General features: G+C 63.7%; 1 protein-coding gene across 4 annotated transcripts in view; it reads right to left on the bottom strand.

The window, feature by feature from the left end:
- Positions 1 to 3219: 3219 nt before the first annotated feature.
- Positions 3220 to 11770, bottom strand: part of SLC12A7 (solute carrier family 12 member 7) — a 42168-nt gene continuing 33617 nt past the window's right edge. For 2 of the 4 annotated variants that reach the window (XM_082623795.1, XM_082623797.1), the window contains exons 20-25: positions 11578 to 11709; positions 10846 to 10953; positions 9599 to 9777; positions 8999 to 9013; positions 5814 to 5947; positions 3220 to 4696 (exon numbers count right to left, since the gene is read on the bottom strand). In XM_082623795.1, coding sequence (XP_082479921.1) covers positions 4605 to 4696; positions 5814 to 5947; positions 8999 to 9013; positions 9599 to 9777; positions 10846 to 10953; positions 11578 to 11709 — 660 coding nt within the window. In that variant the 3' untranslated portion in view covers positions 3220 to 4604. The remainder of the gene's footprint in view (positions 4697 to 5813; positions 5948 to 8998; positions 9014 to 9598; positions 9778 to 10845; positions 10954 to 11577; positions 11710 to 11770) is intronic. The other 2 variants (XM_082623796.1, XM_082623798.1) reach the window with 1 other exon arrangement.

The following is an 11770-nucleotide window of genomic DNA, read 5'->3' as shown; positions in this document are numbered from 1 at the left end:
CGTGTACCGCAAAAAAAAAGAAAAAAAAAAACGCACACGCAGGCACACACAGCTCCGCATTTATGCGTAACTCTTCCCCCACTTTACTGCTCTAAAAAAGCAAAATAAAAAACCCCTAAGCCTAAAATTGGGTTCACGCTATGGGGACACTTCACACCCCTGCATGGGGCTGCGCGGGCTGAGGCTTCACACCCCTGCGTGGGGCTGCGCGGGCCGAGGCTTACGTGGAGACGCTGGCTCTTTGTGGGTGCGCCTTGCCTCCATTTCCTCCTCCCCCCTTCTAGGCGCCGTGTTCGTGGCTGCTTTAAAAACCCCTCTGGGCTTCCGAGTAGCTGGCGTCTCTGTGAGCTGCACCCCGCGTGCTTAGGGAGGCGCAGGCGTCCCACATCTCAGAGCTCCGGGGATCTTGGGAGCAGACGCGGGCCGGGCCTGGTTGGCCCAGAGGCCAGCGGCCGGGTGTGGCCCCGCGTGGACGAGTCCGCGTTCCATTCTGTTGTCGTGAACCCAGCTCCATGTCACCTGCCCCTCGGCACCAAATGTTGGCCCCGACCCCGGTCCCTTCCTCTGTGTGCAGAGCTCCTGCACCCGGTCCCCACATGAGGGGACTTGTAGTCCCAGCAGACCCAGCCAGCCCTGCCACCGCCCACACCGCCCTCAGGCGGAGTTCCCTGGCCGACCGGGAGTGTGGTGAGGCCTCAACTTCAGCCTGAGTCCAGACCCCGGTTTTAAAGACAAAATGTAACTGAAATGCCATCGGACGCACCAGAAGCCGAGTGTGTGTGTCTGATGCCTGTGGATCCGTGGACGAGAGAAGCCCACCCTCCCTGCCGCCAGTGCAGGTCCAGGACGGCTGGAAGGGACAGAGAAGCTGTTTGAGAGCAGCGACGAAAAAGACCACTTACGAGCACACACAGAGCGCCGTGTGGCCGTGGACACATAAATTAAACGTCCACATGTGGAGAACAGCTTGTCTCTCGTGAATGCAGCGGCTTGACCTGGGGCGGGGCCCCGGGACCACATGGGTCAGGGGAGGCAGATGCCCTCCTGGAAGAAAGGCTGTGAGACAGAGGTGGACGGGGTCAGCGGAGCTGTGTCCAGCCTGCTTTGGGGGCAGCTCCTGCCCGCTGGGCCCGGGCGGGGGTGAGGCAGGGAGGAGGCCCCAGCGCCGAGTCCACCAGGGAAGCTTCATGGTGACTAGTCAAGTGCAGAGAGATGCCTTCTGTAACAGAAACAAAGAGCCTCGTTACTTATTTGTTTTTAAGTGTAGATTTGGCTACTGGACGATCTCGAAACTGGACCAACCTGTGTCTTACTTCCTAAGAAGGCCCTCCCGGAGAGTGTGTTGCCAGAGAAACCTGGCACGAGTGAGCGAAGGTCTTCGTGACACTAGTGGGCGTGGCCTCTGGGCCTCGGCGGATCAGGGCTGTCGCTTGGCCACCCACCTCCTGGTCCCCCGTCCGCACGCCGGCCTCCCTCGCGCCCCCTTCCCGGGCCCGTGCCCTCGGCCGCTCCACTCGTGCGTGCGGCCCCTGCTGGCCCCCGAGCCCGGGAGTCTCTCTCCTCGTGTCCCTCTGAGCAGAGACACGACGTGGTCACTTATGTCTCTGCACTTGGGGCACCTGGCCCCGTGCCCCAACCCCACGTGCCGGGCCGGCCTCGCCTGTGCCTGCTGCCCACGGGCCCCGTTCCCGTCTGCTCCTGGGGGACCCACAGCTTGTCCTGGGACCAGGCTCTTCACGGGAGCCCAGCGAGCACGGAGGGTGAGTTAGGGAGCGAGTGGGTGGATGAGTGAGTGGACGCTGCCCAGTCTGAGCCTGGAAGGACGGGGAGGGCGGTGCCCGCCACTAGCCATCGTCTGAGAAGTGGGACCCGGGGCCTCCCATGGGCTCCGTGAGCCACACGCTCCCACCATGCGTACCCCCACGGCGCCTCCGTGAGGGTTGGGGGTGGCTGGGGGTCGCTGCCCTGGGGGGGCCAACCAGGGACGAGCCCGCGCCCCCAGCTGCCTCTCTGCCCTCCAAAGCGCCTGGCGCCGAGTCCGGCGGGGCTGCATCCCCACGGCGACCCCAGGCGGCTCCAGGCTGAGGGTCCATGTGCACCGTGGTGAGGGCCTCAGCCGCTCGGTGCCTCCACAGACTCGGCGAACAGCAGGTGGGAGACACAGCTGGGCGGCCGGGGTTAGAGCCGCTGCTGGCGTCCACGGTGAGGGGGCAGCACAAGGGGGTCACTGGGAGGGAGCAGGGGTCGGACGTTGCCAGGGAAACCGGGGAGGCCCAGCTGCCAACACAGAGGTGGGGAGGCAGCCGCCGGGGGCAGCGGCCGGGGAGGCTGAGCATTCACCTCCTCAGAACATTGCTCTTCGCCCTCAACAGAGACCCCGTGCCCACCACGGGCTCCCAGTCTCCACCCCCGCCCGTGACTGCACCGTCAGCCGGTCCGTCTCTGGCTCTGACCACTCTGGACGTGTAACGGAACACGACGGTCGTGCGTGGCACCTTTCTCACAGCAGAATGTTCTCGAGGCTCAGCTGTATTGCAGCAGCGCACTTCATCCGTCTCAGGACTGAGTTACACACCATCGAACGCGTGCACTGTGCCCGTCCACGTGCATCAGCTGACAGGCACGTGGGCTGCTGCACAGCAGGGTGGCTGTGAGCGCTAGGAACCGGCGCTTCCGCGTCTGCTCGGGCATCCGTTCCTCTTGGCTTTTACGTCCAGGAGTGAACTGCTGGGTCTCCTGGCCGAACACGTTTAGGAGCTGCAGCACTGGCCCCACGAGCAGTTTCCCTACGTTCGGGCGACACTCGTCAGTCTTCCTTTGGTCACGCCTACATCCTCGCAGGCGGGAAGGGCTGTCTCGCCACGAGCCCATGTCAGAACAAAGGGCCCCTCATCACAGATTCTTTGCCGATTCCACCGATAGAAATCACAGGTGGAGTCATGTCAGCCAACAGCAGGATTTCACTGCTGTGCTGCACACCCAGCCACGGGGGGACACGGGACAGCTCCCTGTTGACAGCAGCTTTGGTTTTTACTTCTTTCAACCAATTCACGTGACGATTCTTTCGCCATCCGAGCGTGCTTTGGCTGATGAGACCTGAAATAAACTCCTCCAAGAAAAGAGAGGGAGGGGAGCATCTCCAAACGTTTAATTTCTGAACGAGTCTCGGGAGATTCTTCAACATACTCAGATTTTATACAACTTTATTCTTCTACTAACAAAATCATACAAAGAACCTAAAAAAGGAAAACATGAAATCAACTTTAAAATGGCTGCAGTTACGGTTACACAGTTGACGGCATGGAAAGGATGCCCAGTGTGGACAGACACAGGAGGAGGCAGGTGGAGGGCGCGGGCAGCTCCGTTCCACGTGAGCTGGGGTCATGTGACCTAAGAGAGGGACTGGCGGGCCCTCGCCAGATGCGCGAGGGGTCTGGAAGCCACTGAGGTGGGTTTCACTGCCTAACTCAGCACTGAACCAAGACCCCCCCATTCCCCAGCCCAGCTGTGGCATTTGGCACATGCTGTGGCCGCCGAACGCTACCCAGCCACCCCTCAGAAGCGTCTGGAAGCACGTGCTTAGCCCCTGCCTGACCTGAAATCCATGCACCAGGCCGATTCCTTCGGGAGCCCACGGAAGCCAGAGAAGGCCAACGGCTGGTCTGTTTGGAGCCCCTTTCACAGAAGCTATCTCCTTATGGTCAACTTTTATCACTCAAACTCCCCCAGGTGTTTAAATAAATAAATAAGCCATCGGGAAAGTGAGGCACACATTACTGCGACAACATACAACGGACGTGATCAGCGTGTAAAGTGCAAACAGTCCAGGATCATTGGAAGGTATCGTGTCAGTGCCCTCGATGCTGCTGGGGACCACCCGTCAGTGCTCTCAATGTGGCAGGGACCACCTGTCAGCGCCCTAAACACAGCTGGGACCACCGTCGGTGCCGGTGGGAGGGCACACACAGGCTCAGCTGACAGCTGGGCGCCGTGGCCGCTGACGCCACAGGCCCTCCCGTAGCTGCAGCCTCGTCCCCTTTCTCCAGCGTGAGGTGTGGAAACTGAGATCACAGGGGCAGACGCACATCAGATGCTAAAGTGTGTGGCGCTCCCAGCCCCGAAGGCTCCCCCGCCGTTGCCTGCAGGTTTCCGGAGCATAAACGCAGGCGGACACCCAGCTGGGAAGAGCCGGCGCCTGAGTCCGGGCCGCCGAGGAGCCTACACGGAGCCCTCAGCAGCCGAGGATCAACCTCAGTCTGTGCGGCTTCTCACAGGAACCCTGGTGGGGGGTGTGAGTGAACGTAACTGCACGACAGCCCAAAGATCCAACCTGGGGAAATCGCTTCTAGAATCCAAGGGGCTTCCCACCTCCTCTGTCACCACGAGACGGCCGGCCATGTCCCAGGTCACGGGCAGCCTCGCCGGGGCGGGGGGGAAGTGGGGCACAAGGGCTTCGCGCCTCCCCTTGGCCGCGAGGAAAATATGAGTCACGTGCCGGCTCTTGGCCTGGACAGGAGAGCCCCCGGTGGTATTCAGGTGCCGGTCAGCAAGCGTTGCGGCGCCATCCGCACAGCCGCCGGGCACATCCCCGGTGCGGCCGAACGTTAGGAGTAGATGGTGACCACCTCCCGGCCGCTGCCCCTAACCAGGAGGACCCTGTTGAGCCCCTCAGTCAGGACCTCGAGGAACTCCATGTCTGGGGGCTGAGTTAAGGACAAAGCCAACCCCGCCAGGTGCATGGCTGAAACGGTGCACGGAGCGCCTGTACCACCCAAGAGCCCACGTCCAGTTAGGCCTCGGCTGGAGGAGGAGGTGAGGACGGGACGGGGAAGGCCGGGATCCAGGGCCTTCGGGGAGGACACTTGGGGTGGGGGGGGTAGGGGAGGAGGGGGCCAGTGTGAGGGAAGAAGGGCACTGACCCTGCCAAGGAGGGGCCTGTCCATCCCCAAGGGGCCTCCTGGTCACCACGAGGCACAGACCCCTGAAGCGTGTGCTCAGCCTGAGGCTTAGAACCTGGGCACCAGGCTGCGTGCCTCCTCCCACCTCGTCCTGCCCCCAGGGGACCGACCTGTGACCGCGAGGCCAGGATGACAGCCTCGTGCCTCGCGGCTGACCCACGAGGGCTCCACCCGCCGGGGGGCTTCAGGGTACCTGGTGCTGGTGAGGGCTTGGGGGTGGAGCCACGGCTCTGCCACATCCTAGAGACGGGCAGGAAAGGACCCGGCCAGGCGGGAGCTCAGAGTCCAGCGCCGATGAGGACCCAGAGCCGGCGCTGCAGCAGGAAGGGTCAGGGTCGGTGATGTGGCGACTCCCCGGCCAGGCGTTCGGTCTGAGCCCACGTGCCCCTCACTTACCACCCTGATCTAGGGGCCACTGTGATCCTCGGGAAGGCCCCCTCCTCAGTCACGTGGCCACACTGCCCCTCGGCCCCGGTGCTCATGCCCGAGGCAATCAGGGGTGACTCCTGGGGCTCCCCCGCCCGGCTGCCCTGGGGCCCCAGCAGCTCAAACGTGGGAAGGAGAAGCACACTCGCCCGCTGGCTCCCGGACCCCTGCCGGCCACGTGGGGCCCAGGCAGCCGGCAGGAGCCGCCCGCTCGCAGCCTCTGCGTCTGCCTGCCCACAGCCCTGAGAGCGGCCCGTGGCAAAGCGGCTCCGGTACGGGCCACCTGGGCTGGCCGCCCCACCTGACGTCGAGGGCCCTGCGGCTCCCGACCCCTGCCCCGGGCGTCTCCACTGAGCAGGAGAGGAGAGGGGTGTTGTCCTGCCGCGGCAGCGGTGCCCCGACGTGGGGGTGGCGCCCGGGAAAGGATACAGTTCTCATCCCCCTGACGGTTTCTGGGGGGGCCTGGCATGTTGAGCAGGACCAGCTGGGCATCCTGGGACTTGTCAAGGACGACGCCATTGAGCTTCACGGCCGTGTGCATCCTCCGCACGTTGGACTGGTCCCTGTGGGAGGAAGACAGTCTCTCGGCACCTCCAGCCGGGGTCCTGGGTGCCGGGCTCAGGCCCCACCCTGCCCGCTCCACGTCCATCAGGAAGGGCGGGTGGAAACAGATCAGACCCGCCACCCGGAGAACCCCCGGCACGGCGATTGCATGCGGAGGCCAAGCTGACAGCCGGGCGAACCAGCTTCTGCTCCCCAAGCACTGCCCCTCGGGTGTAGGGGGGCAGCCCCTTCGACGGCACAGTGTGCACCTCTAGGTCACAGAGTGTCTCCCGTTGAGACCCCCGCCCTGCAGCTGAGCCTGCCCTAAACGCCGCCCCTCGCTGCTTCCAACGCAGGCTGGGGTCCAGGGGGCTGCACAGAGGGTGGGCGAGGAAGGGCGCAGCCCTCCACCCGCTCTGGAGGCCCGAGGTCCTGGAACAGAGCCGGAGATGCCGGCTGAGAGCGCGTCCGCCATGAGGCCCACCCCCGGCTCTGTGTCCACCCCGCCAACGGTTGAAGGATGAGAGCCCCCGCCCTCGGTGACCCGGACCCTGTGCCCGTATGCTCACTGCCTGCCCGGTCCCCACACTCCTCGAAGCGGGCAGAGCATCCACTGTGCACCAGTGGTTCTCGAAGGGTCCCGGGCAACCAGGCCTGGCGGTGGCCCCCAAGGGAGGATCCCCGGGGAAGCAAGACTGCGGACACCAGGTGCTCAGGCACCTGCGTGCCTGCCCTCCCCCCACCCCAGGTCCCTCCCCACTGAGCTGGGTTCCAGGAAGCAGGGGGCAGACCCCCTGGCTGGGAAGACCGGCCTCACTGCACCGGCACCTCCGCCAACTCTGGGGCCGCACACAGGATACGCAGCTCAAAGGTCTCCATGCCTCCGACACGCGAGGGGTGGGCAGATGGGCAGACACACAGACAGAGGCCGCCACGCAAGGGGTCAGGGACAGGCCCCCAGGACGCGTTCCGGGCCACAACCTTTGATGAACGCAACCCTTAAGCCAAATAAATCCAATTACAGCCTCCAATTACAGCCTCCAATTACCAGGAGGGAAACGGAGATGGAGCCCTTGCTTTCCTCTCTCCAATTTTATCTGGCAGAATTACAGGTTGGGTCTCTGTCCACAGCAGTCAGGGGTCTTTCGTTACAAGAACCGTGAATCAGTTACCAGGATGGACCACAATTACCAGTGCGTCTGGGGACAAGGCGATCCCAGGAATGCGTGTGTGACACTGAAGGGCCTCTCAGGGTTAACAGTCTGAAAACACTTATAATCTTAAAATCAGGAGTTTGGGTCTGGACAGGCCCGCAGCTCCGAGATGACAGGCCCCGTGGAGGCGCGAGAGGCGTGGACGTGGGGCGGGGCAGCCCGTGTGTCCAGGAAGTTAACGGAAACCTGCACTGCCTCCACAACCGGCCACGAGGCCACCAAATGGAAGCACGTGGCCGTGTGCTGAGCCTGGAGAAGGGCTTCCCACACGGGGTCCTCTGAGGCTGGGAACTGCGGCTGGGGCGGAGGCCGCCTGGGGCGGAGGAAGGCTCCATGGGGGCAAAGCTGGAAATCCAGACCCTTGGCTCCTGACGGAGACACGGAGGCGGCTGGTGAAACAGAGAGATGCCCACACGCCCGGTGGCCAGCGAACCCGCCACAGGGCGCCCACTGTGGGGACCTTTATTTGGGCACGTGCCACCTGTGGGCCGACCTCCAGCCTTCCGGGAGCCCCTCCAGCCCAGCCCGAGGAGAAGCCAGACGGGAGTGAGGTCCCGGCTGCCACTCGCACCCTGCTGACCCCTGCCAGGCGCACGCGGGGCACGGGCCCACTGCTCACTGCACCTTTTGGTGGGGGGGACACGCACTCCTGTGTCCACGGGTTTGTTTTTGTCTTTTTAATTAGGAGGCTCTACTCATAGGGCACCTCAAGGTCGTGAAAACACGGCAAGAAGCGCAGTACTCGGCCCAGCGTTTCCCAACTCATCTGCACATTTTGCTCCTTCAGTGTGTGACGCACTCGGGTTTCGGGGCTGGAACAGGAAGTGCACCCCAAGTCCTGAGGCTCCACGGAGCACGCTGGCTGGGCTCCCACGGGAGGGAAAGCAGTCCGAAAATCGTGGGGGAACAAGGGGTGGACAGATGCACAGACAGACAGCAACCCTGGGCGGGGCCTGGAGCCCCGGCCCTAAGCCTTCGGGGCCGGCCACGCGGAGGTTCACCCACATCCCTTCCCACGAGACTAAAGGTGGCAGCTTCCTACGGGGCAAAAAGGCACCCGGTGCTGGGCAGACAGGAGGAAACGCCGTCCCGGACGAGCTGAGATGAGGTCCAAACCCCCAGCCTCAAGGGATGTGGGTGAACGATCACTACCAGCTACGGGCACAGCACACACTCTGCTCTGCTGCAGAGCCGCTCGGGACCAACCTCCCTCCAGCCTCAGTCCTCACGTGCTACCCAGAGAAGGGATTTTGGGTGTGGGCCCTGAGCCGCTCCCAACAGAGCGAGCAAACTAAACAAGAAGTTACTGAAAGCCACAGTGGGCGAGCGCCACCTGCACACGGACATGCGCACGTGGCCCAGGCACATATACGTGGACACGCACACATGGGCCAGATGCATATATGAGGATATGCACACACACCCGGACACATACACATGGCCCAGGCATGTATACATGAACACGCACACACACAGACATGCGCACACGGCCGAGGCACACATACACGGACACATGTACACACCTGGCTGAGCACATATACTGGGACGTGCATGCACACACAGAACTTGGCACACACATGTACATGGGCACACCCACACATGGGGCTGAGCACGTATGCATGGACACATGCACGCACAAGGCCATGCACACACACCGGGGCGTGCACACACACAGGGCTCTGTGCACACACGGGACTGCACACACATGTACTCACGGGCACACCCACACATGGGGCCCTGCACACACACAGGGCTGTGCACACACTCGGACATGCACACGTGGTTCACGGGGGCTGTGCGTGCAGCGCATGCCAGGCAACCACGTCTACGAGGTCCCGCGTAAAGGGAGTGACTTACAGGTTTCCCCATTCTCTACATGGAAGAGAAAACAGAGAGCATGTTACTTTAAGAGGAAACACGACACACACCTCGAACAACTACTGGGCTCACCCCCGGCTGCCCTTTCTCAGCTGACTGTGGTCCTCCTCCAGCAGACTGACCCCTCGGGCCCCCTCGGGCCCCCCAGGCCCTGCCGATGACTCAGGGTTCCAGGGCTCTGCCCCGCCACCGAAGACCCGGGAGATACTGTCCTAGTCTCCCACTCGGGACCCCTCCCCAGGTCCGGCCACGCCACCGACCGGCACCTGTGCCAGCCCTGGGGGCCCTCAGCTCGACAGCACAGCCAAGAGCCACGGAGGGGGATGGGCCCTGGCCTGACGGGCAGCCTGGAGGTCACCGCGGGGGTTCAGGCCTGACCTCTAGGTGCTGGGACACCCACCAGGAACACTGACGGTGGCATCGCCGCCAACCCACCACCCGTGTCCCCGCTAACTGGCGCTGGAAGGAGGCTGCGGCCCTGGGCCGGCCCCGCCCTCTCCGAGGCTGGATGTGCCCGCCGCTCCTCACGGAGACAAAGGGGCCCCTCGTGGCTGCGGGCTGCTGCAGGGGGACACTCACGGCTTCAGGCTGAAGAGATCCTTGAACCCGGACACGCTGGAGTCCTTATTCCGGTGCTTCTCGGCCACCAGCTTCTCCTTCGTCCAGGTCATCTGCACCTTGTCCAGCGTGGACGGGGCCTGGGTCCTGGCGGCCATGGCAGAGTGGGAGATGGTGTTCCTGTCGTGGATTAGCTGAGCCTGGAGGGACAGCAGGGCAGTGAGCAGCCTCGCCGCGACGGCAGGAACCCAGCCCAGGGGAGGGCGCGTGCACGGGGCGAGGAGCCAGCCGGCCCTGGGCCCCAGACAGAGCACAGCCGGCGGGGCCTGGGGACGTCTGGACCGGCCCTCCCAGCCCCGCCTGGCCAGGCCCCTCCTCCTGGGCTTCCAGGCCAAACCCATCGTTACATTTCTGTCTCCTGTCCCAGCTCTGAGAGCCCCTGAGAAAGGACCTCTTCAGATTTGTTGACGGGAGATGTTGACACGCACGTCTCTGCACTGGACACAGCCCCGCACACACAGGCTCTGCCTTGACCTCCTCATCCATCCGTTCACTTGCTCGTCCTTCCATCCATCCATCCGTCCATCCATCCTTCCCCTCACCCATTCACCCACCCTCTCACTCATCAACAGCAGAGGGGCTGTCAGGGAGCCCACGTCCTTGGGGTGAGGCCGTCAGCACCTCACCCCAAGGAAGGAGAGGTGCAGGGGGAAGGAGCTCCCATGTCACACAAGGTGCCCGAGGAGCTGTGTGCAAAGAAGGCACTGACGACAGCTAGAAGGAGCTGGAGGCCTGTGGGGGTGAGGGGTCAGGGCCCCCAGGAAACCGCAGTGGCCTGTGTGGTGAGAGCGAAGGTCACTCAGGCAGGGACAGGGTCAGGCCGTGCAGGGCCGCGGGGACACGTGAGCTGGGGACAAGGCTGGGAGGGCTGTAATGAGTTGGCGGCTGCTGGTTTGAGGATGGAGGGACAGGAGGAGGTGGCCGGTCGGGATGTGATGTAAGAGGGGCGGGGCCGTGCATGAGCAGGATGGCCGGGCAGACGCGGGCCCTGACCGCGGAGGCCCGTGAGGGCACGACCTCGAGCCACGTGGTGAGGGGAGGTGAGGGCAGAAGCCACGCCACTGGCTGTTCACAGAACCAGGTGTGGGGACAGAAGCTCGAGGAGGCCTCAAGGACCCTGTCCTGACAGTCCCACGGGGCCCAGGACTGGTGGACACACTGCACACTGCCCAGGGGCCCAGCAGCGCCCCCGCGTGGCCCCCACGCACCTCCCGCTCCTGCTCCGTCTTGGACAGCTGCATCTGCTTCAGCATCTGCGACCTCTGCTCCATCACCAGCGTCCGCTCGTAGGTGAAGGCTGAGATGTCGTTCTCGACCTACAGGTTCCGAAGCACGGAAGCAGACACCAGCACAGGCTGATCACTACTCACCCCCCATCCCCCAGCGAGCATGCTGTGGGCCTGGGGGCCCCCGGTCCGCCCTCTGTGGCTCATAGCCCCGGCCCCGGCGTCCCCACCCCTACGTGTGAGTGTGCAGGTCATGACTGAACGCTCTCCACCTGCCCCAGGACCCACATTCACTGACACACGAGACACCCACGAGGAGGCACCACAACCGTGGGCTCCGGACACAGGCTGGCCCACAAGCACCCCACTGGACCGACCGTAACCCTCCCGCTGGCCCTGGAGGTCAGATTCCCCAGGAGGCGGCCAGTCCCATGGTCACACTCGGTCCAGCCAGGTCCTCCTCCCATGAGCCCACGACCCAGTCCAGCCACGAGAAAAGCATCAGGCAAACCTAAACTGAAGGGCTCACTACAAGTCGCCTAACCCTCCTTGACGCTGTCGAGGTCACGGAAAAGGAAGGAAGGAACCCGAGACGCCGTCACAGCCAGAGGACAGAGAAGATGTCGTGGACGGCCCAAGCAGGCCAGCCCTGGGCTGTAAGGGCCGTGGGGACCCTGCAGATGAGAGCTGCGTCCGCCCGCTGCCCGCGCTCACCATCTCCACCACCTCCACCTCGGCGCTGATCCGGAGGTGGTACAGGAACGTCTGCAAGTCCTTCTTCATCTGGATGCTGTTGTCGTGCACCTGGGCCACCGTGAAGATGCGCATCTGGCACCTCCTCCACACCTGGGGGGCAGGGGGGAGTCATTCCTGCCCGCTGTCCACTCCCTCCCCCGTGTGACCCCCT

Source organism: Mesoplodon mirus (genome assembly GCF_964341445.2).
Source record: "Mesoplodon mirus genome assembly, chromosome: 5".
Taxonomy (NCBI): domain Eukaryota; kingdom Metazoa; phylum Chordata; class Mammalia; order Artiodactyla; family Ziphiidae; genus Mesoplodon; species Mesoplodon mirus.
The sequence above is the reverse complement of the archived record's forward strand: the minus strand, read 5'-3'. Positions and strand labels throughout refer to the sequence as shown.